The 26537-nt window shown below is 52.1% G+C and overlaps 2 protein-coding genes across 2 annotated transcripts; one reads left to right on the top strand and one right to left on the bottom strand.

Moving 5' to 3' along the window:
- Positions 1-441: 441 nt before the first annotated feature.
- GPN1 (GPN-loop GTPase 1) lies at positions 442-14845 on the bottom strand. The gene is made up of 14 exons (XM_038751912.1): positions 14754-14845; positions 11926-12019; positions 9369-9408; positions 8501-8567; positions 5065-5102; positions 4645-4723; positions 4438-4532; positions 3732-3777; positions 3178-3324; positions 2544-2626; positions 2199-2238; positions 947-1037; positions 756-866; positions 442-668 (listed from the first exon to the last, which is right to left on the bottom strand). The coding sequence occupies exons 1-14, from the start codon at positions 14838-14840 to the stop codon at positions 592-594; spliced, it is 1095 nt and encodes a 364-aa protein (XP_038607840.1). The 5' UTR covers positions 14841-14845; the 3' UTR covers positions 442-591.
- Positions 14846-19022: 4177 nt separating this feature from the next.
- CCDC121 (coiled-coil domain containing 121) lies at positions 19023-22385 on the top strand. Its single transcript, XM_038750858.1, is given in 5 exon segments — positions 19023-19144; positions 20964-21843; positions 21845-21878; positions 21880-21961; positions 22324-22385. Coding segments are annotated over 4 exon segments (1017 nt in total). The 5' UTR covers positions 19023-19144; positions 20964-21004.
- The last annotated feature ends 4152 nt before the right edge of the window (positions 22386-26537 follow it).

Genomic DNA, 26537 nt, shown 5'->3' with positions numbered 1-26537 from the left:
GAGACGACCCTCGTACGTTCCAAACGCTGGAAGTTCTTTTCACCGCCCGCTCGCCTAACCCCGTCCCAGCTCCCCTCACCCCAGCCGAGGCTGACGGTTGAGCTAGTCCGCTGGCGGGCTATTCCCGCCCTTCCCATTCCCCGGGGCCCCGACGGAGAGAAAGGAGGGGGCTGGCGCCCACACGGACCCCCGTTCACCCAGAGCGGGTGAGTCTCCCTGATGAAAATCAGGACAAGCCAGGCTCAAAATTCAACGTCAACTCTTTATCCAAAGTCCCTACGCTCAGCAGGGCGGGGGACGCGCCCCCACACAGACGCACAGCTGTGGAAAGGTTGCCGCCACCGCCGCAGGGGAGCTGGGCTCCCTCTCTCCCTGCCGGCAGCAAAAATCATTTAGCAGTCCAGGATCAGGCAAAGCCCAGGCTCGCTAGAACATTGCAGCTCTGCTTTCCTGGGGGACCGAACCAACACGGGCCTCTACCTTTTTCGGATGGATTCCGTGATCCCTCCCTCCCGGCGTGCGGCAGCCCCCGTGGGAAGCAAGGGCTCTCCTGCTGCTGTGGAGGGCCAGGAGCCGGCCCCGGTTCTCCCGTCATTGACTGCTTCGGCTCTGCTTCGGCTGGCGCATGAAGTTGTGGAAGGCCGGCTCCTCCTGGCTTTCCTCCGTAGCTGCGGGGAGGAGAGAGAGCGTGAGCCCAGAAGCGCGGCTCCGCTCCGCCTCCCGTTGCTGTCTTCCAAGCCCCACCGCCCTTGTACCTTGATGGTCGATGTCGTCGGCGTCACTGTCGGCTTCTTCATCCTCCTCCTCGGCCAACGCTCCCCGGGTCAGGATCAGGTCAGAGGGGCCCGGGGCCGAAGCAGAAGTTTCTGCGGGAAACACAGCGACTCCAGGCTTTGTGGCCTGCCCCTCTTCCCCCCCGACCCGCCAGGCCCAGGGTGCTGCTCACCTGTGGCCGTGCCGGGGTCCAAGGCCACGGACCCCATGTCCGTCCGGAGCCGCTCCAGCTGCTCTCTGCGTCGCTCGCTCTGAGCGCTGGCCTGGGCCAAGGGAAAATCAATCAATCAATCAATCAATCGTATTTATTGAGCACTTACTGTGTGCAGAGCACTGTAGTAAGCACTTGGGAAGTCCAAGTTGGCAACATCTAGAGACAGTCCCTACCCAACAGTGGGCTCACAGTCTAGAAGGGGGAGACAAACAAACCAAACATATTAACAAAATAAAATATATAGACTAGATATGTACAAGTAAAATAAATAGAGTAATAAATCTGTACAAACATATAAACAGGTGCTGTGGGGAAGGGAAGGAGGTAAGACGGGAGGATTAAGAGGGGGACGAAGGGGAATCAATCGTATTTACTGAGTGCTTACTGTGTGCACAGCACTGTACTAAGCACTTGGGAAGTCCAAGTTGGCAACATATACAGTCCCTACCCAACAGTGGGCTCACAGTCTAGAAGGGGGAGACAGAGAACAAAACCAAACATATTAACAAAATAAATAGAATAGATATGTACAAGTAAAATAAATAGTGTAATAAATACGTACAAACACATATTTACAGGTGCTGTGGGGAAGGGAAAGAGGTAAGACGGGGATGGAGGGGGGCGAGGGGGAATAATAATAATAATGGCATTTATTAAGCGCTTACTATGTGCAAAGCACTGTTCTATGCACTGGGGAGGTGACAAGGTGATCAGGGTGTCCCACGGGGGGCTCACAGTCTTCATCCCCATTTTACAGATGAGGGAACTGAGGTCCAGAGAAGTGAAGTGACCTGCCCAGCCACCCAGCAGTGAGCCAAGGCACCCGGGTGGGATCCGGGCCACCCGGAGGATGGGCAGCGAGGCTAACGACGCCCGTCCATCCTGGGATTTCCCCCCACTCATCCTAAAAGCTCTGCCTCCTTTGGTTCCCTGTCCCCAGGAGCAAGAAATCAAACCTAAAGGGCTCAAAGCCTTCTGTCTTCCCAGAGCCGAGGGGAAAAGGCCGCACTGGCACCGTGTTTGCTCCCCACTGTTTTCCAGAACTCTCCTGGGGTGCCCGCAACCTTCAGATTGAACAACTGAGGTGCAAGGGTCAAACAAGACGCCAATGCCGCTTCCCTCCCCGGTGCCGGGAACCACGGGGACCAACCCTTGGCAAAGGCCGGGGCCGCTCTAACCCGGCCCAAAACCCCGGGCTCCGTTTTCTTACCAAGGATTTCTTCAGACGTTCATACTCCGGGCGATACTCCCTGGAGAGAAAAGCACGGGTTTACGGCCCTGTCTCTGTCCAGCCCCACCGGAGACGGTGGCTACCGACGGCGTCCAGAGGGCACCGTAAATCGAGCGCTGGCACAGCACGACAGAAGCCCGAGGCGCATCCCCTACCCAGACGGAGCGCCCGCTCCAACGGGGAATATCGGAAAACTGGGTAATCTCAGTGGATTTCCCTGTACAGTGGATCGTGCCCAAATCCACGAAGGTGGAGAAGAGGTATAGACGCGGGCCGGGACCGCTAGAGATAATAAATACCGCTGCTCCACATTCGACCGGTTACCTCTCGTATTCCTCCGCGGCACTGGAGACTTGCACGAACAGTTCATCCAGACCGGTGCCCTGGACGGCAGAGATGCCCACCACCTGCCGGGAAAAACCCAAGCGGAGCGAGAGAGGTCAGGCCCCGATGCCCCGCGCCTGGATCCCGAAGCTTAGCCCAGAGCAACCGCCGCTGGGTGCTGGGCCGGCCAGCCCTTCCCCGCCCAGGGATCGGCCCCCTTCTAGGGCTTCCTCTCCCTCGGCTCCTAAAGACGCCGCGCGCCCCCTTCCAACCCCAAATTAAGCCCTGACTTCTCTCCAGATTGCAGCGAGACTGCAGCAGCCTCACTGAGGGTCGCCTCCCCTCCGCTTTCTTCTCCTCCTCCTTTCCCTTTCGTTTCCAAGGGTTCCTTTTCGGATCCTTTCCCCCTCCAGGACCCCTCTCTAGCGTCGCTTAGCCTCCACTGGGTCCTCATTGCCGTGACGATCCCAACACACCCCGCCGCGCCCTGGAACGGTCCGGCGGCCCCGCGTCAACTGTCAGCCATCCCGGGAACGGGCTGGGCCGAAGACAAAGCTCTAAAGCGCCAGTCCCCTCCTCCCAAGGTCGAGAGCCCTCCGCGAGGCCCAGGGGGCCGGCGGCCGTCCCCACTTACCCTGAGGGAGCTGTAGAACTCGTCCAGCACCAGGCTCATGGACCGCGTCAGGTTGCTGGCGTACGTGGTCTCCTGATTCAGGGCGTCCTGGAAGGTCTCGAAGTCCTGCATCCACTCCACCGCGAAGCTGTGGTCGATGATGTCCGTCTGGGCCGGGGGGAAGAAGGGCCCGGGCGGGAGGTCACCCCGGGAAAGGGCGAGTCGGCGCCGTCGGCGGAGCGCCGGTTTGAGCCCGGGCGCTGGACTGGGTGGAATCGTCTGCTTCATCCTCCGGCGGAGAGGAGCCGTAGGCCCCAGCCCCTTCTCCGCTGCTCCCGGCGCTTTGCCCATCTCCACTCCGCTCTCCTCCCCGATGGACCCTCTGCCCCCAACCCCCCGGAGCCGGTGCGGCTGCCTCTCCTCGAGTTGAAACCCGTGGCCCGTCGCTCTTTGCAGCCAACGCGCCCCAATGGGACCTCCTTCCCTCCCTCCCGGAGCCAACCCCCGCTGCCAGCGGGGCAGAGCGGACCCACGTCCTCCCGCCCGCCTCTCGCCCGCTTCCCGACCCCTCTCACCTTGTTCATGACCACGATGAAAGGCAACTTGGTTTTGTACAGGATGCTGAAGGGAGGAAGGTGGGAAAGCTGGGGAAAAGACGGAGACCATAGCCTCTCCTGCCTGAGCCTCCACAGGGGCAGAAGTTGGTTCGCGTGCACGTGCGCAGGCCGAGAGCAAAGGGTTTGGCTACGGCCTTCGTACCTGACTTCTGCCATGGCGCAACCGCCACTCCCTGCCGAATTCCCCATCTAGTAGCCACCGGCTGCTCCCGCGCCTCCCCCTCTGGTCCCGATCGGCCTTCCTGAGGATGCGGTGGCCCCGGGCCCCCGCGGGACACCCCTCTGTCCCATCCTCTGGCCACGGGCCACGCTCCTCGGCCTCGGCAGGGTCACGGACACCCCGGGCCGGAGACCGCCCACCCAAGCTCAGCTCCCCCTCTAGACTGTACGCTCACTGTGGGTAGGGAACGGGGCTTCCTGCTCTGCTGTACTGTGCCCTCCCGAGCGCTTAGTACAGCGGCCCGCACACGGTAAGCCCTACATAAATACCACTGATTGATTTGAAACTTACGGGTAAGGAGGAAAAACCGGGAGGCAGAGTCGAGGAAGGGGGCTGGGGCAGGGGGAAAGACAGACTCCTGTGGGCGGGAATGGCACGGAATGGGGAGGAGACCCCAAAGCGGAGGCTCAAGGGGGGGGCTCTAGAGAGGGGCCGTCGGGTTACCTGCAGGCGTACAGCATGTTGGACATGAAGGTCACGGGGTTGGTGCTCCGAGACGTGTCCATGACGTACACGACGACGGTTGGGAACGAAGAGGCCTGGGAGCGCAGCGGGTCCCCGGCTCCCGTTAGGCACGACGAGTCCGGCCGGGCCCGCTCAGCCGCCCCTCGGCTCCCCAGTCCCGCCGTCCCGGGCCGCAGGGTGACTCACCAGGGCCTCGGTGATGATCGTGCCCGAAGCCGACCAGGTGAACACCTCGATCTGGCCGGGTGTATCGATCAGGACGTACCTGCACAAAACAAAGTGTCGATCAAAACCACAAGACGTCAGAGAAACATTTGGCCAAGGGGAGCCGCGAGGTGACTCCTTCCACGTAGAAGACCAGAAGAGTCTCCCAGTTCTTGTGACCTCTGCGATCTCTATCCACTGCGACGCCCAATGTGCATCTGATGCGTCCAACGCGCAGCAAGAAGGGCGGGGGACAAGCGCGTGAGGCAGGGGGCTTCCACAGAGACGACGGGGAGCCAAACTGCAGTGGCCGAGCAGCGGCTCAACCTCGCGGCCCTCCCTCCGGTGGCCCGGGGAGAAGTTCAGAGGAGAAGCTGCAGGTGCAACCCAAGATTTACTTACTGGTGTGTGTCCTGGCACTTCTCAATAAACTTCATCACCTGGCAGCAGGGAGAGAGGAGTCAGCGGAGAGGTCTCCCAGGGGCCCTCGGCTCCCCGCTGCAGGACAGCCCACCCGGCTACGGGGGCCCGTTGGGAAAACTCGACTCCAAGGTGCAGGGCCGTCCCGAGCTGGTCAGCCCCCGGCCCTCACCCTTTCTGGGACCGCGCCGGTCGCAAGCCTGCCCCTCCCCACCTCCCAGCCCCAGAGGGAAACTACGCACTTCCTTAGGGGAGTCGAGGAGGCCCTCCTCATTCCTAGACCATCACTGCTTTAAGTTATTTCCCACCTCCGATGCCTCCATTTCCCCACTGGAAATGCGGGCATTGCAGTCCCCGTCTACTTCCCGGAATCACGGAGGGCAGCCCCGAACACACAAGCCCTGATTTGCAGCAAGAGGGAGGGTGGCAGGCTGGCGGTGCCCGGACCCACCTCTTCCGTGTGCCCGGGTCGCCGCTCTGCTCGCTGCCAAGCCCACGGACCGCTGCATCGGCCACCCTACACCTTGGGCTTGGGCTCAGGCCGGCCCACTACATCAACAACTGCGCCTCCGGAATAGGATCTTTTTAATTTGTACATTTGAAATTTTACTTTCTTCTTACTCCTCTGCACACTCAACTTTAACTGCTTCTATTATATTTCTATACATTACGTTCTATATTCTCTCCCAAGCGATTAGTACAGTGCTGTACACACAGTAAGCGCTCAATAAATACCACTGATTGCCTAGAGGAATTACCGTCCCCCTTTTAGACTGTGAGCCCACTGTTGGGTAGGGACTATATAGGTTGCCAACTTGTACTTGCTGGAGAAGCAACGTGGCTCAGTGGAAAAGAGCCCGGGCTTTGGAGTCAGAGGTCATGGGTTCCAATCCCGGCTCCGCCACTTGTCAGCTGTGTGACTTTGGGCAAGTCACTTCAGTTCTCTGGGCCTCAGTTACCTCATCTGTAAAATGGGGATGAAGACTGTGAGCCCCCCGTGGAACAACCTGACCACCTTGTAACCTCCCCAGCGCTTAGAACAGTGCTTTGCACATAGTAAGCGCTTAATAAATGCCATTATTATTATTATTATTACTTCCCAAGCGCTTAGTACAGTGCTTTGCACACAGTAAGTGCTCAATAAATACGATTGATTGATTGATTGATTGATTTCCGTTGGGCGCTTTGCTATTTGTAGGGGGAGTATTTGATGATGTCCCCTCTTTGTTCTCAATCTGCAGTGGAGTTTTTTGGACGGCAGCTCTTCATTATCATTTGCTGGGGGCAAGTGATACGGCTTATTTTCGTTCCCTAACAAATGATAGGAAACTCGCCCTTCGTCCATCTGTCCGCTTTGCATTTCATCTGCACGTCTGCGGGTGGCTATTTTAATCACGTCGGCACTAAAAACTCTCGACTACTTCACAATGAACGCCCGTGGCCTTTTCTGGCAGGGGAGCAGGGCAACGGAGGGGAAAAGGAAAAGAGTTTGGAAGGAAGGAAGGGGGAGGAGGAGGAGGGTTGCATGTTAAAGGGCTCCATGAGGGTGAAGCCCGGCACCTGGGCATGGCCCTCTCACCTCCCTACCCAATCAATCAATCAATCGTATCAATCAATCAATCAATCAATCCCCGGCTAGAGGAGAGGAATTGGACTCCCCCAAGCCCCCCGACTGTGGCCTGGACAGTAAGTCATCAGGTGTCAGCTTTTCCAGGAGTGGAGACCCTCCAGCAAGCCAGTGGGGTCTCAAGAGGAGGCTGTGAACTGCTCAGGCTACATTAGTATCGGCTATTTAGGAAAGTATTTGAGAACTGGGGGTGGGGTTGGGTGTGTGAGAGAGAGAGAGAGATTGTGTTTCCCTCCTTCCTCAGCGCTTAGAACAGTGCTTGGCACATAGTAAGCACTTCACAGATACCATTATTATTATTATTATTATTTTAGTGTGTGCGTTCCTTGAAGGAGAGTCCAGGTCTGCTTGTATTCAACGAATTTTCAACAGAGCCCGGTACGCTGTCTGGACCGATAAGGGTGAGAGCAAACTAGCGCAATGGCAAACGGCTAGACTAACCCGGTTGTTAATGGCCAGCTACAGGCCATCATCATCATCAATCGTATTTATTGAGCGCTTACTGTGTGCACAGCACTGTACTAAGCGCTTGGGAAGTACAAATTGGCAACATATAGAGACAGTCCCTACCCAACAGTGGGCTCACAGTCTAAAAGGGGGAATACGGCCTCCTGGACTGACTCCTGGACTGTATATATGTTTGCACATATTTATTACTCTATTTATTTTACTTGTACCTATCTATTCTATTTATTTTATTTTGTTAGTATGTTTGGTTTAGTTCTCTGTCTCCCCCTTTTAGACTGTGAGCCCACTGTTGGGTAGGGACTGTCTATGTTGCCAATTTGTACTTCCCAAGCGCTTAGTACAGTGCTCTGCACATAGCACTCAATAAATACAATTGATGATGATGATGACTCAACTTCCTGAGCCTCCGAGCATTTGGGGTTTAAACTAAGGCAGGTTCCTCCGTCTACAGACACAGCAGCAGACCGGGCCCCCGTTTTAGGAAGCAGCGTGGGCCTAGAGGAAAGAGCACAGGCCATGGGAGTCAGGGGATGTGGATTCTAATCCCAGCTCTGACTCGTGCTTGCTGTGTGGCCTTGGGCCAGTCAGTTAACATCTCTGGGCCTCGGTTACCTCACCTGTAAAATGGGGATTAAGGGTGTGAGCCCACATGGGATGGGGACTGGGCCCATCCCTTCTAGACTGTGAGCCTGTTGTTGGGTAGGGACTGTCTCTAGATGTTGCCAACTTATAATAATAATAATAACGATGGCATTTATTAAGCGCTTACTATGTGCAAAGCACTGTTCTAAGCGCTGGGGAGTTTACAAGGTGATTAGGTTGTCCCACGTGGGGCTCACAGTCTTCATCCCCATTTTACAGATGAGGGAACTGAGGGCCGGAGAAGTTAAGTGACTTGCCCAAGGTCACACAGCTGATAAGTGGCGGAGTCGGTATTTGAACCCATAACCTCTGACTCCAAAGGCCGGGCTCTTTCCACTGAGCCAGGCTGCTTCTCTACTCTTGTACTTCCCAAGCGCTTAGTACAGTGCCCTGCACACAGTAAGCGCTCAATAAATACGACTGAATGAATGAACCCCGTTATTACCCTGTATCTACCCCAGCACTCTGAACGGTGCTTGGCAAACAGGAAGCACTTAACATATACCACAATTATTAGTATTTTCTTGGACCTCAAGGTCTCCTATCCTCCTCCCTCCCTCCCTCTCTTCCAGTAATGGTTTTTGCCACCTAGGCCCTCTCTTTCATAAATATTACCCAAGAAACAAGTCAAGCAAGACGCTCCAGCCAACCCACACCACTGACCAGCAAAGATGTCCATACCTGATCAAACCTTGTAGCGAAGAGATTGAGGGAGGTGACTATCCCTCCATTGGGACCAAGTCCATATCTGGCCACCAAGTTCAGGAATTCAGCTGGGGAAGCAAACCGCTTAATACACTCAAATCTACCCCCAGGGACCTACACCAATCAATCGTATTTATTGAGCACTTAAAGCGTTATCAATCTAACCTCTATTCAGCCCCCGTTCTCCGAACACCCTCCTCAGACCTCACATCCCAAACTTCCTAACTCCAGGCGGGGTGTCTGGGGTTAATTTGCTCCTTGTTAGCACGCTCATCGACTGGTAACAAAAAGGCGTTGAAACGACAAACCAAACAGACCATTTGGCAACTTGTTCTTTTTGATCCATTTGGGGAAGGTGGCTGAAACTAGGACTTCCTTGAGGTAGCTGAAATGTTTACCGCAAGGTTTCCAAAGTCTTGGCCAAAGAGGGCCACTTAAAATAGTCAACCCGGGTTGATAGGCTGCGATCACGAAACAGAGGTAAGCAATAACTCTAACATCTTAAATCTATTCCCACGACGGACCGCTCTTCAGGCGAAACAACAGCTGCCAACGTTTTTCTATCTGAGCACACTAATCCCCGTCATTATTCATAGATTTTTTTTCAAATGTCCTCAGACCACTACTGCGGGAAGCCCTGATCGTTACTGTCTTCCCCACACCGAATGCCATTTTTCCACATAAGTGGAATTCCATTTCGATCATGCCTTTCCTGGTATTTTTCACAAATATGGAAAACACTCAAGCCTTGAATATAGAGGTTTCTAAATTCAGACGAGTCCCTCAGATCAACCGAGCAGGGGGTAGGAAACATCAAGGCAGATGGGAATCTGGAAAAGGATACTGCTTCATGACCTCCTTGTAGTTTACGGTGTCCCGGATATCTGAGAAATAAAAGACATGGACAGGAATAAGCTCCCCGGGGACCGGAATCATTTCCAGCAACCTGGTAATACCGTTCCCTCCCAAACACTCAGAACACTGCTCTGCCCACAGTAAGGGCTGAAATACCACGGAAAGAATCGGGAGACTCTTTTCCCTCTCCCCCTTTCCCCCTCCACCACCACAAAAGCATTCAAGACCTGAAGTAGGTTCCATCTGCTCTTTCCCAAATCATTTTTACCTAACAACAGAAGGTTGCCTCCCAGCCACCCTTCAAAGAGCCTTGGAACCAGAAGTGGACTCCCCCCGCCCGCCCCGGTCTTAATTCCCCTGTTTAAGTGACTGAGGTGTATGTTTTTAAAATATTATTTATTTAATTTAGGTGGGAATGGGAAACAAGGGGTGGTGAGGGGATAAGAGGAGGAATGAAAGATTGCCGTCACTTCCCAAGTGATGTACAAATGATGTAAGCCCGAAGCAGAGTGGATCAGGCCCTGGATTTCTGAACTGCTTGTTTAACAACATCTGGATAAGTGCATTAACATCTCTTTAAGTTTAAGCAGTCTGAACGGAAATGCTGCTTTTTTTTTTTTTTTTACATTTTCTTGTACTTCCCAAGTGCTTAGTACAGTGCTCTGCACACAGTAAGCGCTCAATAAATACGATTGATTGATTGATTGAAGAAATGCAAGTATCCCCGAAGGACACGGGTCTTGGAGGATCACAAGGCAGGTAAAGGGAATGAGAACAGGATGGCTCCCATGACACTATCCCCACTAGCAGATGAACACCGCAGGCTGCTCTGGCCTTATCCGGCCTTATAGTTGCTTTTCTATCATTTGGGTTTTCCCTGACTCTCGGAAAAAGCGGAAAAGATTCCCCGTGCCTTTACAGAGCCGCTCAGACTACTACGTTCAACAGCGGCTTTACGGGGTACTACTGCATCAACACCTCAAGTGCAGGTCCCACACGTTCACCCTCAGTCACGAGGGTCACTCATTCAGTGGTATTTATTGAGCTCTTATTATGTGAGAGCACTGTACTAAGTGCTTGGGAGAGTACAATGGACACATTCCCCCAGGCCTGGAATGCCCTCCCTCTGCCCCTCCGCCAAGCTAGCTCTCTTCCTCCCTTCAAGGCCCTGCTGAGAGCTCACCTCCTCCAGGAGGCCTTCCCAGACTGTGCCCCTTCCTTCCTCTCCCCCTCGTCCCCCTCTCCATCCCCCCCATCTTACCTCCTTCCCTTCCCCACAGCACCTGTATACATGTATATATGGTTGTACATATTTATTACTCTATTTATTTATTTGTTTTACTTGTACATATCTATCCTATTTATTTTATTTTGTTACTATGTTTGGTTTTGTTCTCTGTCTCCCCCTTTTAGACTGTGAGCCCACTGTTGTTTGTACTTCCCAAGCGCTTAGTACAGTACTCTGCACATAGTAAGCGCTCAATAAATACGACTGATGATGATGATGATGATGATGATGATTCCCTGCCCACCACAAGGCTACGCACCAAGGATGGGGGCAAACGTAGACAAAATACGGATAAATACAGAAGTGTTGAAGGGCCGCACAATGCTCACGTGAATGGCAAGGGGCCAAAGTGGCTCCCTCCACTACGTACCCACTGTTTCTGACCAAAGTTTGTGAGTCTCCCCTAAAGTTAACGGCATTTACGGACATCTCTCTCCCTCCATTCATTCATTCATTCATTCAATCGCATTTATTGAGCGCTTACTGTGTGCAGAGCACTGTACTAAGCGCTTGGGAAGTACAATTCAGCAACGAATAGACACAAATCTTGCCCATAACAGGCTCACAGTCTAGAAGGGGGAAGATGGGCACCAACAGAGAAGCAGCACGGCTTAGTGGCAAGAGCCCGGGCTCGGGAATCAGAGGTCGTGGGGTCTAATCCCAGCTCTGCTACTTATCAGCTGTGTGACTCTGGGCAAGTCCCTTCACTTCTCTGGGCCTCAGTGACCTCATCTGGAAAATGGGGATCAAGACTGTGAGCCCCAAGTGGAACAACTTGATAACCTTGTATCTCCTCCAGTGCTTAAAACAGTACTTGGCATGTAGTACTTAATAAATACCATTATTATTATTATCATCATTAAAACAAGTGAACAGGCATCAATAGCATTAGTATGAATCAATCTCTCTCTCTCTCTCTGTGTCTGTCCTGCACCCCTGGTTGTCACTCATGCTTGCCTTCTCTAGGCCTCAGCTCCCTCATCTGTAAAATGGGGATGAAGACTGTGAGCCCCACATGGGACAACCTGATGACCCTGTATCTCCCCCAGCGCTGAGAAGAGTGCTCAGCACAGAGTAAGCACTTAACATTATTATTATTATTAAAAGTGTGAGCCCCACGTGAGACAACCTGATGACCCCGTATCTCCCCCAGCGCTGAGAACAGCGCTCGGCACATAGTAAGCGCTTAACAAATACCATCCTTATTGTGATGACGATTATTACGATTGCAAGTGGGTCCGTGGGGCCGGGCACTCACCGATGTTGGCGGGGAAGGGGAGCTGGAGCACGGCGGGGTCCAGGTTGATGACGTAGGGCGGCGAGCCGCGGCCGTGCAGGTGGCCGGTGACTCTCTGCCAGGCAGGGCCGCGGTCACAGGCACGGACGGACGGACGGACAGACCGAGGGACCGATAGGACACCCAGATCTACATCTCCACCCCTGTTCTCTCCCCCTCCCTTCAGGCTCGCATCTCCTCCTGCCTTCAAGACATCTCCACCTGGATGTCTGCCCGCCATCTAAAACTCAACACGTCCAAGACTGAGCTCCTTATCTTCCCTCCCAAACCCTGCCCTCTCCCTGATTCTCCCATCACTGTAGACGGCACTACCATCCTTCTCGTCTCACAAGCCCGAAACCTTGGTGTCATCCTTGACTCCGCTCTCTGCCGCTCGTCTCCATCTTGCCTGTCCCTCCGTTGACCCCCCGGCCCACGTCCTTCCCCTGTCCTGGAATGCCCTCCCCTCCGCCAAACTAGCCCTCTTCCCTCCTTCTTTGGGCAAGTCAGTTCAATTTGTGCCTCAGTTCCCTCATCTGTAAAATGGGGATTAATGTGAGCCCCACATGGGACAACCTGATTACGTTGTATCCCCCCCCCCCAGAGCTTAGAACAGTAAGCGCTTAACAAATACCATCACCAAAGCCCTCATAGTAAGCGCTTAATAAATGCCATTATTATTATTATTATTATTACTACTGAGAGCTCCCCTCCTCCAGGAGGCCTTCCCAGACTGAGCCCCCCTTTTCCTCTCCTCCTCCTCCCCATCGCCCCCGTCCTTCCCTTCCCCCACAGCACCTGTATGTATCCATACAGATTTACTACTCTATTTTATTTATAGTTATTTATTAGTCTGTGTATCTGCATGTTTTGTTTTGTTGTCTGTCTCCTCCTCCTAGACTGTGAGCCTGTTACTGGGTAGGGACCGTCTCAATATTCATTCATTCAATCGTATTTATTGAGCACTTACTGTACTAAGTGCTTGGGACGTACAAGTTGGCAACATATTGAGACGGTCCCTACCCAACAGCGAGCTCATGGGCTCAATACGTTGCCAACTTGTACTTCCCAAGCGCGTAAGTACAGTGCTCTGCACACAGTAAGCGCTCAATAAATACAACTGAATGAATGATAATAACAATTATAATGTTGGTATTTGTTAAGCACTTACTATGTGCAAAGCACTGTTCTAGGCGCTGGGGAGGGTACAAAGTGATCAGGTTGTCTCACATGGGGCTCACAGTCTTAATCCCCATAATAATAATAATGATGGTAATTGTTAAATGCTTACTATATGCAAAGCACTGTTCTAAGCGCTGGGGAGGTTACAAGGTTATCAGGTTGTCCCACGTGGGGCTCACAGTCTTAATCCCCATAATAATAATAACGGTATTTAAGCACTTACTCAGTGCTTAACAAACGAACGCCATTATTATTATTATTCATCCCCGTTTTCCACAGGAGGGAACTGAGGGCCAGAGAAGTGAAGTGAGCCTTAATCCCCATAATAATAATAATAATAATAATAACGGTATTTAAGCGCTTACTCAGTGCTTAACAAACGCCATTATTATTATCATTATTATTATTATTCATCCCCGTTTTCCAGAGGAGGGAACTGAGGGCCAGAGAAGTGAAGTGACTGGCCCAAAGTCACCAGGTACTTCCCAAGCGCTCAGTCCAGTGCTGTGCACACAGTAGGCGCTCAATAAATACGATTGAATGAATGAATGAATGAAAAGGAAGTTAGGGACCGTCTCTATATGTTGCCAACTTGTCCTTCCCAAGCGCTCAGTCCAGTGCTCTGCACACAGTAGGCGCTCAATAAATACGATTGAATGAATGAATGAAAAGGAAGTTAGGGACCGTCCCTAGATGTTGCCAACTTGTCCTTCCCATGCGCTTAGTCCAGTGTTCTGCACACAGTAGGCGCTCAATAAATACGACTGAACGAATGAATGAAAAGGAAGTTAGGGCCCGTCTCTAGATGTGGCCAACTTGTCCTTCCCAAGCGCTCAGTCCAGTGCTCTGCACACAGTAGGCGCTCAATAAATACGATTGAACGAATGAATGAAAAGGAAGTTAGGGCCCGTCTCTCTATGTTGCCAACTTGTCCTTCCCAAGCGCTCAGTCCAGTGCTCTGCACATAGTAGGCGCTCAATAAATACGGTTGAATGAATGAATGAAAAGGAAGTTAGGGCCCGTCTCTAGATGTGGCCAACTTGTCCTTCCCAAGCGCTCAGTACAGTGCTCTGCACACAGTAGGCGCTCAATAAATCATCAATCGTATTTATTGCGCGCTTACTATGTGCAGAGCACTGTACTAAGCGCTTAAATACGCTTAATAAATACGCTCAATAAATACGATTGAACGAACGAATGAAAAGGAAGTTCGGGCCCGCCTCTAGTTGTGGCCAACTTGTCCTTCCCAAGCGCTCAGTCCAGTGCTCTGCACACAGGAGGCGCTCAATAAATGCGACTGAATGAATGAATGAAATGAATGAATGAATGAAAAGGCAGTGAGGGGGGCAACAGTGAGGGAAGGCCTCCTGGATGTGATCTCAGAAGGGATTGGAATGGGAAATGGGTGAAAGGAAAGGGGAGGGCCCATCTTTTAGACTGTGAGCCCACTGTTGGGTAGGGACTGTCTCTCTATGTTGCCAACTTGTCCTTCCCAAGCGCTCAGTACAGTGCTCTGCACACAGTAAGCGCTCAATAAATACGATTGATTGATTGACTGATTGATTGAAAGAGTCATGGCGGGGGACGGAAGGGAAAGCTACAGGGATGCGGTCGGTCGTCCATCTCACCTGGACGAAGGTGGTCTTCCCGGAGCCGGCCATCCCCAGGACGAGGAGGCACAGCGGGCCGCGGCCGGCGCTCGGGGGCCCCGCCATGGCCGCCGTCGTCTCCTCAGCCGCCGTCGTCTCCTCAGCCGCCGCCATCTTGGGCCCGCGCTGAGGGAGGCTGGAGGAGGGCGGCGGGCGGAAGTGGGAGGGGGCGCTCTAGGCGGAAGCGACCACCGAGACGCGATCGGGCGGGCGGGGTCCGGCTCGGCGGACCGGAAGTGACCATCGAGACGCGGGCGGCGCCCGGCTCGGCGGACCGGAAGGGCGGGGCCCGGAGCCACGAGGCGCCCACGGGGGGGGGGGGGAGGGGCTCCCTCCGAAATCAGCATGATTCGTCATAATAATAATGATAATAATAAAGTTATAATGATAGACATTATAATATACATTATAATATGTTACGTATCATAATATATTATTATAATAGTCATTATAATATGTAATATATCATAATATATTATTATAATAGTCATTATGATATGTTATATATCATAATATATTATTGTAATAGTCATTATAATAATATGTTATATGTTATAATATATTATTATAGTAGTCATATGTTAAATATCAATATATTATTATAATAGTCATACTGATATGTTATATGTCATAATGTATTATTATAATAGTCATTATAATATGTTATATGTCCTAATGTATTATTATAATAGTCATTATAATATGTTATATATCATAATATATTATAATAGTCATTATGATAATGTTATGTAATGTGTAATAATATATTATAATGTTCACTATAATATGTTATAGAATATATAATAATATATTGTTATTAAGTTGGCAACATATAGAGACAGTCCCTACCCAACAGTGGGCTCACAGTCTAGACAACAAAACATATAAATAAAATAAATAGAATATGTACAAATAAAATAGAGTAATACATACAAACACATATACATCAATCAATCAATCGTATTTATTGAGCACTTACTGTGTGCAGAGCACTGGACTAAGCGCTTGGGAAGTACAAGTTGGCAACATATAGAGACGGTCCCTACCCAGCAGTGGGCTCACAGTCACATATCTCCAACTTGTCCTTCCCAAGCGCTTAGTCCAGTGCTCTGCACACAGTAAGCGCTCAATAAACACGATTGATTGATTAATAATAATGGTATTTGTTTAGCACTTACTATGTGTAAAGCACTGTTCTAAGTGCTGGGAGGATACAAGGTGATCCCCTCCATCCCCCCCCCAGCCTTACCTCCTTCCCCTCCCCACAGCACCTGTATATATTCATTCAATCGTATTTATTGAGCGCTTACTGTGTGCAGAGCACTGTACTAAGCGCTTGGGAAGGACAAGTTGGAGATATGTATATATGTTCGTATGTATTTATTACTGTATTTTATTTGTACATATTCTATTTATTTTATTTTGTTAATGTTTTATTTTATTCTGTGTCCCCCTTCTAGACTGTGAGCCCACTGTTGGGTAGGGACCGTCTCTAGATGTTGCCAACTTGGACTTCCCAAGCGCTTAGTACAGTGCTGTGCACACAGTAAGTCACTTAACTTGTGCAAGTCACTTAACTTCCCTGTGCCTCAGTTACCTCCTCTGGAAAATGGGGATTAAGACTGTGAGCCCCCTGTGGGGCAACCTGATTGCCTTGTAACCTCCCCAGCGCTTAGAACAGTGCTTTGCACATAGCATTTAATAAATGCCATCATTAGTATTATTATTGCACTTCCCAAGCGCTTAGTACAGTGCTCTGCACACGGCAAGCGCTCAATAAATACGATTGAATGAGTGAATGAATGGACCCTGAGAAGCAGCGTGGCTCATCGCTTACTATGTGCCAGGCACTGTGCTAAGCGTTGGGGTGGATTCCAGCAAATCGAGTTGAACACAGTCCCTGTCCTCTGTGGGGCTCGCTGTGTCCGTCCCCATTTTCCTGCTGAGGTAACTTAGGCCCAGAGAAGTGAAGCGACTAGACTGTGGGCTCTTTGTGGGCAGGGAATATGTCTGCTTATTGTTATATTGGACTCTCCCAAGCGCTCAGTACAGTGTTCTGTCCACGGTACAGCACTCAATAAATAACGATGGCATTTGTCAAGTGCTTTCTATGTGCCAAGCGCTGTTCTAAACGCTGGGGGAGATACAAGGTCATGAAGTTGGGCACAGTCCCTGTCCCCCACAGGGCTCACAGCACATAGCTATAGACCTGCTATTCATTTATTTATGTGTATTAATGTCTGCCTCCCCCTCTAGACTGTGAGCTCTTTGTGGGCAGGGAATATGTCTGTTTATTGTTATATTGGACTCTCCCAAGCGCTTAGTAGCTATAGACCTGTAATTTATTTATTTATGTGTATTAATTTCTGCCTCTGTGGGCAGGGAATGTGCTAATTGTTATATTGGACTCTCCCAAGCGCTTAGTACAGTGCTCTGTCCACAGTACAGCCCTCAAATACGACTGAATTGAATGAATGAAAGCACTCGGTAAACATTAAGCAGCACCACCTCAAGAGATGACGGTATTATTCAAGATGCTTATGAATAGTACAGTGCTCTGCCCACAGTACAGCAGCACTCAAATACGACTGAATTGAATGAATGAAAGCACTCAGTAAACATTAAACAGCACCACCTCAAGAGATGGTATTATTCAAGATGCTTATGAATAGTAGAGTGCTCTGCCCACAGTACAGCAGCACTCAAATACGATTGAGTTGAATGAATGAAAGCACTCGGTAAACATTAAACAGCACCACCTCAAGAGATGGTATTATTCAAGATGCTTATGAATAGTACAGTGCTCTGCCCACAGTACAGCAGCCCTCAAATACGATTGAATTGAATGAATGAAAGCACTCGGTAAACATTAAACAGCACCACCTCAAGAGATGGTATTATTCAAGATGCTTATGAATAGTAGAGTGCTCTGCCCACAGTACAGCAGCACTCAAATACGATTGAATTGAATGAATGAAAGCACTCGGTAAACATTAAACAGCACCACCTCAAGAGATGGTATTATTCAAGATGCTTATGAATAGTACAGTGCTTTGCCCGCAGTACAGCAGCACTCAAATACGATTCAATTGAATGAATGAAAGCACTCGGTAAACATTAAACAGCACCACCTCGAGATGGTATTATTCAAGATGCTTATGAATAGTACAGTGCTCTGCCCACAGTACTGCAGCACTCAAATACGATTGAATGAAAGCACTCAGTAAACATTAAACAGCACCACCTCAAGAGATGATAGTATTATTCAAGATGCTTATGAATAGTACAGTGCTCTGCCCACAGTACAGCAGCCCTCAAATACGATTGAATTGAATGAATGGAAGCACTCAGTAAACATTAAACAGCACCACCTCAAGAGATGGTATTATTCAAGATGCTTATGAATAGTGGAGTGCTCTGCCCACAGTACAGCCCTCAAATACAATTGAATTAATTGAATGAATGAAAGCACTCGGTAAACATCAAACAGCACCACCTCGAGACGGTATTATTCAAGATGCTTATGAATAGTACAGTGCTCTGCCCACAGTACAGCAGCACTCAAATACGATTGAGTTGAATGAATGAAAGCACTCGGTAAACATTAAACAGCACCACTTCAAGAGATGGTATTATTCAAGATGCTTATGAATAGTACAGTTTTCTGCCCACAGTACAGCGCAGCACTCAAATATGACTGAATTGAATGAATGAAAGCACTCGGTAAACATTAAACAGCACTACCTCAAGAGATGGTATTATTCAAGATGCTTATGAATAGTACAGTGCTCTGCCCACAGTACAGCAGCACTCAAATACCATTGAGTTGAATGAATGAAAGCACTCGGTAAACATTAAACAGCACCACCTCAAGAGATGGCATTATTCAAGATGCTAATGAATTCATTCATTCACTCAATCGTGTTTACTGAGCGCTTACTGTGTGCAGAGCACTGTACTAAGCGTTTGGGAAGTCCGAGTTGGCAACATATAGAGACGGTCCCTACCCAACAGTGGGGTCACAGTCTAGAATATTCATCGAGGTAAAGCAGGAGGGGTTGGGGGGTAACCGGAGGACGCAAAATTGTTTGTGGGCCTGGCTTTAGTTGCTGGGCACCCGAAAGCCGCAGAACCTGCCCGGACACGCTGACCCTGGGATAAATAATAGAGAAACCCTTCCTTACCCACCACAGCCAGCCAAATGACGCATTTTTCGGCCACTTCTCCCTTGGACCCACTCAAAAGGTCCCAGATTGGGGACCCTCTGACCGGTAAAGAGATTTCCTCTTGTGGTTACTAACCTGCTGTGGGCATCACAGGCCCCCAGTGTCCAGCATTTCTCAGGATCGGCGCTTGAAATCCTACTGGCGGTGAGTCCTGCGGCGTGCGGACGGAGGACCCTCCTTTGGAAAGGGTAGTCTAGAGACCACCTTGGAATCGGAGGAAGGCAGCTAAGTGGGATATAGATGTATAAGGGGAAAGCAAATATTCTCCGTCCCCCACCCAAATTTAATTAAAAATATAGCCCGAGTCTTCACCAAGAATTGATCATGAGCAAACTACTAGATGGTCACAGTCCCTTCTGGACTGTGAGCCCGTCGTCGGGTAGGGGCCGTCTCTGTATGTTGCCGACTTGTACTTCCCAAGTGCTTAGTACAGTGCTCTGCACACAGTAAGCGCTCAATAAATACAATTGAATGAATTGAATGAATGTATAAGGGGAAAGCAAATATTCTCCCTGTCCCCGACCCAAATTTAATTAAAAATATAGCCCGAGTCTTCACCAAGAATTGATCATGAGCGAACTACTAGATGGTCACAGTCCCTTCTGGACTGTGAGCCCGTTGTCAGGCAGGGACCGTCTCTATATGTTGCCAACTTGTACTTCCCAAGCGCTTAGTACAGTGCTCTGCACCCAGTAAGCGCTCAATACGATTGAATGAATTGTATAAGGGGAAAGCAAATATTCTCCCTGTCCCCGACCCAAATTTAATTAAAAATATAGCCTGAGTCTTCACCAAGAACTGATCATGAGCAAACTACTAGATGGTCACAGTTTCTTCTAGGCTGTGAGCCCGTCGTCGGGTAGGGACCGTCTCTATATGTTGCCGACTTGTACTTCCCAAGCGCCTAGTACAGTGCTCTGCACCCGGTAAGCGCTCAATTAATACGATTGAATGGTCTGGAGATAATGGGGGATGACACTAGGGGTTGGGGGGAGTGGTGACCCAGAAATGCAGTGGTGTAATGTACTTTCCCAAGCGCTTTTAGTACAATGCTGTGCACACGGTAAGCGCTCAATAAATACGACTGAATGAATGGTCTGGAGATAACGGGGGATGACACTAGGGGCTGGGGGGAGTGGTGACCCAGAAATGCAGCGGTGTAATGTACTTTCCCAAGCGCTTAGTACAATGCTCTGCACACAGTAAGCGCTCAATAAATACGATTGAATGGCCTGGAGATAATGGGGAATGACACTAGGGGTGGGGGAGTGGTGACCCAGAAATGCAGTGGTGTAACGTACTTTGCCAAGTGCTTAGTACAATGCTGTGCACCCAGTAAGCGCTCACTAAATACGATTGAATGAAAGGTCTGGAGATAATGGGGGATGACGCTAGGGGCTGGGGAGTGGTGACCCAGAAATGCAGCGGTGTAATGTACTTTCCCAAGCACTTAGCACAATGCTCCGCACACAGTAAGCGCTCAATAAATACGATTGAATGGTCTGGAGATAATGGGGGACGATGCTAGGGGTGGGGGAGTGGTGACCCAGAAATGCAGCGGTGTAATGTACTTTGCCAAGCGCTTAGTACAATGCTGGGCACACGGTAAGCGCTCAATAAACATGATAGAATGGTCTGGAGATAATGGGGGATGACGCTAGGGGCTGGGGAGTGGTGACCCAGAAATGCAGCAGTGTAATGTACTTTCCCAAGCACTTAGCACAATGCTCCGCACACAGTAAGCTCTCAATAAATACAGTTGAACAGTCTGGAGATAATGGTGGGTGACGCTAGGGGTGGGGGAGTGGTGACCCAGAAGTACAGCGGTGTAATGTACTTTGCCAAGCGCTTAGTACAAGGCTGTGCACAGGGTAAGCGCTCAGTAAATACCGCTGCTTGACTGACACAGGAATGGAAGGTTTCTCCTCCTTCCCTCCCTCCCTCCCTCCCTCCGTTCCCTCAGGCTGGCTGAAGGTCCCGGGATACCACCGCCCAACGGGGCCGATGGACAGCAGGCCGGAGGCCGCTCCGCAGTCGGAGCAGCAGAAGCTCCAAGCGAACGTGCGGCTGCTGGAGGAGCTGGAGCGCGAGCTGGGCCGAGCGCGGGCGCAACGGAAGCAGCTGCAGGAGGACAACGCACAACTGCAGGCGGAAGCGCAACGGCTCCGAGCCGAGAGCCGGGCTCTGCCGGCCCTCCTGGCCGGCCGGGCCCGGCGGGCCCAAGGGGAGCCCCTGAGCCTGTGGGACCAGCACCGGCGGCAACTGGAGGAGATCCGGGGGCAGAGGCGGGAGCTGCTCGACGACTACGAGGCCCGGGGGGCGGCTCTGCGGGCCCAGCTGCTGCGACGGGAGGCGGACCTGGCCCGGCTCCGCCGCGAACTCCAGGCTCTGGAGCCCGTGAGGGGGCTGAAGGAAAGGCAGTCGCGGCGGGTGCGGCGGCTCCAGCGGGAGGAGCGGGAGGTCAGAGCCGAGACGGCCGCACGACTCCTGGAGGCCCGGGGCCGGTTCCTGCGGGAGAAGGAGGCCCTGGAGAGACGGGTGACGAGGGCGGGCCCGGGGCCGGGAGGAGAGGAAGCGAGCGCGAGGCAGGGGGAGCGGGCCCTGGAACTGGAAGCGGAGCAGGCCGTCCGAGAGCTCGCTCAGCGGCTCCAAGGCGAGAACCACCGTCTGCGGGAGCAGCTGCTGCAGCTGGTGCGGCAGGCCCGGGCGCTGCAGGCCCGTCGGGAAGGGCTGCGGGAACAGAAGCGGCGGCTGGAGCGGGAGCGCTGGTGCCTGGAAGCCGCTACCCGAGGGAGACGGCGTCTCTGGGAGAGATCCAGCCTCCGTCTGAGAGGGCAGGGCCGCTCAGGGGCCGTGCTTTCCGTCCCGTCCACCAAACGAAGGGTCAACCCGTCGTCACCGACCCGATAGTCACCCTGGGCCTCCCTGCTTACGGTGCTGTCCCGGGCTGCTTTTCATTCAGTCAGTCGTATTTATTCGGCTGCCTCCCGGGAGCTTACAGTCTACTAGGGTAGACCTACATGTCAAAGGTTAGGCCAACAGTCGGCACATCCTAACAATAAACGCTATCTGAGGAGTTTCGACAGATACGAAAAAATAAACGCTTAGATCGTAAGCAATTTTTCTGTTACGGCTTTCTAAAATTTGGCAAGGGGCCAGGGGTTGGGACAGAGGCACTCGATCCAATTCCACCCAATGGGCCTTGGGCTTACCCGCGCCTCTTTCCTTCCCTCCTTCACCACCCACCCTTCTTAAGAGGAAAGCATTCGTGGCGACTCCAACATCCACAGGTCTACACCCTCACGCCATTCGTTCCCACGTAGACAGACCCCAGGCAAATTTGGTCAAGACGCTCGTGACAGGGAAAGCTCAGAGCATCACTTGACCAAGGGCTACAGAGAAGTGTGATCTGGGGAGCCAGGGGTCAGGGAAGAACAATCTTCACCAGACTTTCCATCCCCACCGTCAGAGACCCGGGACTCGGGATGTGTAATGAGGGGAGGGAGGTTGGGTTGGGAATCGGCGCAAACTGATAAGAGGGTGGCTAGTCCAGGCGGCATGGAATAAACGTTATAACTTCACTGAAGGCAGGGAGGGAAGCGGCACGGGTCATTCTTGCATGGCTCCTGTGCTGCTGCTGCTGCTGCTTCTACTGTTTCATTCATCTCCGGCTGGTGAAAATGAGGCCTCAGCGTCAGGTGAGAGATGAGAATCCCTGGCCCGGTGACCACCTTTGTGGTCAGCAGAGCCCAGAGCCTTCCCCGTCCTGCCCCCAGGACTCTAACCTTTATCTAAAGATCATTTTGCAGTACGAATCTAGGGTGCATCTACAAAACACACAAATAACTCTCTCAGTCACTCTCTCCTCCTCCACCAAGAGGAAGTCACATCATCCCCCATGCCTCCCTCACTCAGGGTTCTGCAAATGACAAGGCTATTTAGGAAGTGTGAGGCTGGGTCCGGTCGCGAAAGATAGAGTGGCTGCAACGAGGGAAGAGCGAGGGCTGGGAGGAATCTGGCACACTCAAAACATTCTTGCCCTCAGCCTCAACGCTTCTGTAACTCCGGAACGACTCTGGATTAGATCCCCAAAATATCCCTCTTCCCAGGATTCAGGCTCATTCAAGCACCAAGCTGCCACCGGAGGATGGATTTTTCTCCTGGGCTCTGAGGCCAGCCTCTCGGGAGGAGAAAAATCGTCACCCATCTGCCCTCGGCAGGAACCGGTCCCATACTTCGATGAAATGCTCGTGACAGTCTTTTAGACTGTGAGCCCACTGTTGGGTAGGGACTGTCTCTATATGTTGCCAATTTGTACTTCCCAAGCGCTTAGTACAGTGCTCTGCACATAGTAAGCGCTCAATAAATACGATTGATGATGATAGATTCACACGCCCTGGGCAAGAGCCCGGAGGACCCCCATCCCATCCCACCCGACCCCCGGCCACCGAGTCGGGCCTGAGACCCAAGCAGTGGGTCGGTCCAGTACAACGCTCGCTCGGTGGGAACGTCCTTGGTACGGTACTGCAGGCTGCGAGCTGCTGCACCGTACCGTCCTGAGTGCTCAGCACAGCGCTTGGCACAGCAGTCAGCGCTCAATAAATACCACCGATTGACTGAGCACCGCCGTCGCTGTGGCTTAAGGGTTGAGCTCGCGGCAAGGCAGCTACTGAACGCTAAGGTTCACCCCGGCTCTGCAGGGGAGATTACTGGGACGGGAGAGAGGGAGGGAGGGACAAAAGAGGGGAAGATTATACCACATTTATTGAGCACCCACTGGGTGCATATCACTGTACCAGGTACGTGAGGAAAGACGTAAAAGACTTCAGAGCCGGTCGGCGTCAGCTCTCTAGGAAGTGCCATTCTAAGACGACCGCTTTTACCACAGACACAGCGCTTAAAAACAGATAAAAAGGTAGACACGCATTAAGGGGCACACACGTTAAGGAGTTTCTCCAACACCGGGGTGAATATCAAAAAACTTTCGGAAAGGAAGTTTAACTAGTTTCTGAAAATTTTCTATCATACGCTTAGAAAAGCAACAGGGAAGGGGCGGGGGGGGGGGGAAGAGGTTGAACAAAGTTGGAAATCTCAGGGATGAGAGGGGAAGGGAGGAGTCTTGAATTTCCCTTCCCACCCCAACTTCCAGGGCTCCGGGCTGAACTACGAGGAGAGGCAACAGACGGAAGGCAGGCTCGCTCCGGGATGACCCAGATTGCCGGCCGAATGACTGACTTTATCTCTGGGTGAGCTTTGCAGCCACAGCCCACTCTCTCAGATGAAGGTGGGGGGAGAGGGTGGAAGAAAAGGGGAGCCAAGATCGACCAAGATAAAAGACTGGAATGAGCAGGAGGGTGGAGTGACCCAGGACGGTTAAGGTATGGAGCAGGGGAGGTATCCCGCTTCTCTCCTCTCAGCAGGGGCAGGGGGTGGCCAACTTGAAAGAACCGGGCCCCGAGGGGGTTGGGAGAACTGGCTTCTAATCCCAGCTTTGCCCCGGCCTGCTGCCTGTCCCTGGGGAAATCCCTTCATCTCTCCGGGCCTCACGACACTACCTCTCAGACTGCGGGCCCCAGGCTGGACGGGGGCTGCGTCCGATCGGAAGATCCGATGCCCACCCCAGGGCTTAGCGCTTACCAAGTGCTCAATACCCACCACCGTTAGAAACCGGGGTGGGGGGTGGTGAGGGACGATGGTGGCCCGCCCTACGTCCCCAGTGCCTGGGGATTACAGAGCCTTACACCCTGACTTACTTCCCAGGGAAAGGAGCGGAAAATGGGTGAGAGTCCAGGGGGAATCCCGTGGCATCATCCCAGGCAGTTCCTGAGGGTCAGCGGCGCCCGCCCAGGGCCTGATCCCCGACTGCCCCGCCAACCCTCTATCAACAGGTAGCCAGGCATGAGGCAGGAGTCACGGAGGAACCGGAGATGTAATCTAGGAGACTCCAGGTCCCATTCCTACCAAAGACCACCTCCCACCCTTCTTTCAGGCAGGAAACCAAGATCACGGCAAGACCGGGTTTCAGGGATCAATTACTCTCCCCGAAGGAGGTGCCACTCTCTGGCTTCTACTTCAAGCTAGCCCTCTGGGCTTTCCCAAACCCCGGGAGTCTCCGGTCTTCTTCCCCAGGGGCCGGCCAGGTTTGGACAAAGAGGCCGGCTCCGCCGCCCTCTTCTCTGGAAAGGCGGGCTTTTATTCTCAACCTGGCCTTCACCAGAGCTGGGAGTTCGCAGCTTAGACAGACGCAGGAGAAAAATTCAAGCCCCCGCCACCGACGGGGGTAAATAGGCTGAGCAGAGAGCTTCAGCGGGCTCCGCCAACAGCTCTCCAGCCTCGACTGGTGCAGGATGCCCCAGCAGGGTCTCAACTGTTAAAAATGAGGCTCCAAAAGGGAGGGAGAGAAGCGGAAAGATGAGAGTCTAGGGCTGGGGGCTAGTCGAGGAGAGGAGCAACTTCCCATGATGTCCGGGCCCCGTAGAGAAGCAGCGGGGTCTAGAGGGGAAGAGCCTAGGTCTGGCTTCTAATCCTGGCTCCTCCTTTAGCCTGCTCTGTGCGACCCTGGGCAAGTCACTTAACTTCTCTGTGCTCCAGTTTCCTCATCAGCAAAACGGAGATGAAATACCTGTCCTCCCTCCTACTTAGACTGTGAGCCCCAAGTGGGACAGGGATTGTCTCTTACTGGACTACCCTATAAACCACAGCACTAAGGAGAGTACTAGGCTTAACAAATACCACAATTATTATCACCAAGGGACACACGGGTGTCAACAACAAAGGGCCCTGGAGGCTGGCAACTTTCCAGAGTCCACATGTGAGGGAACGACGGAGAGGAGCGGACACGGGCTCGCGTCGTCCTCAGAGCTAGGGAGGAAGCCGGGAGTGGAGAGGCAGTCCCTCTCTGCTCGACCCCGAAGACAAGCTTCCGCCACTCCAAAGCACGAAACTAAAAGCCAGACAAGGCTCTCGGGGGGCGAGGTCCACCCAGTTGCCCAACTTGCTGTGGAAGAGTAAAACCCTAAGGATGGTCACCAGGCGCCGAATGAGAGCCCTGCAGCAGCTGGCACACTTTGCTCCTCAAACACCAACCTACTCGACGTACTACCATCTAGTCTCTTGCCGCCGAGCCCTTGCTCACGTTCTCCCTCGGGTCTGGAACCTCCTCCTCCTCCTCCACATCCGTCAGACCATAGCTCTTCCCACCGGCAAAACCTTACTAAAATCTCACCTCCTCCAAAACCTCTTCCCCAACTAAGCTCTCCCCAACCCAATCGCCCTCCCTTCTACGTCGCTTCTGCGTTTGGCTGTGGACCCCACAGCCCCCTTTCCCCTCCCCAGCCCGACGCTACTTTTTGGACATCTCCTATGCTGCCATATCCCTTGTCAGTAACATTTACCTTCTCTCCATCTAGACCTTAAGCTCCTTGTGGACAGGAATAGTACCTACCAACTATTATATCGTAGTCTCCCAAGTGCTTAGTACAGTGCTCTGCACAGCGTCAACGCTCGATAAATACCACCGATGGACTGATGGACAGAT

The sequence above is a fragment of the Tachyglossus aculeatus genome, chromosome 9, assembly GCF_015852505.1.
Source record: "Tachyglossus aculeatus isolate mTacAcu1 chromosome 9, mTacAcu1.pri, whole genome shotgun sequence".
In the NCBI taxonomy this organism is placed as follows: domain Eukaryota; kingdom Metazoa; phylum Chordata; class Mammalia; order Monotremata; family Tachyglossidae; genus Tachyglossus; species Tachyglossus aculeatus.
The sequence above is the reverse complement of the archived record's forward strand: the minus strand, read 5'-3'. Positions and strand labels throughout refer to the sequence as shown.

Bases quoted from the DNA above. Each gene is read 5' to 3' on its own strand.
- GPN1 (XM_038751912.1), bottom strand. From the start codon at position 14,840: ATGGCGGGGCCCCCGAGCGCCGGCCGCGGCCCGCTGTGCCTCCTCGTC. The intron at 4,533-4,644 runs GTGAGTCACCCT...CTGCGCTCCCAG, and splicing joins CGATCATCACCGAGGCCCTG to GCCTCTTCGTTCCCAACCGT. The intron at 3,778-4,437 runs GTAACCCGACGG...TCCTCCCTTCAG, and splicing joins AACATGCTGTACGCCTGCAG to CATCCTGTACAAAACCAAGT.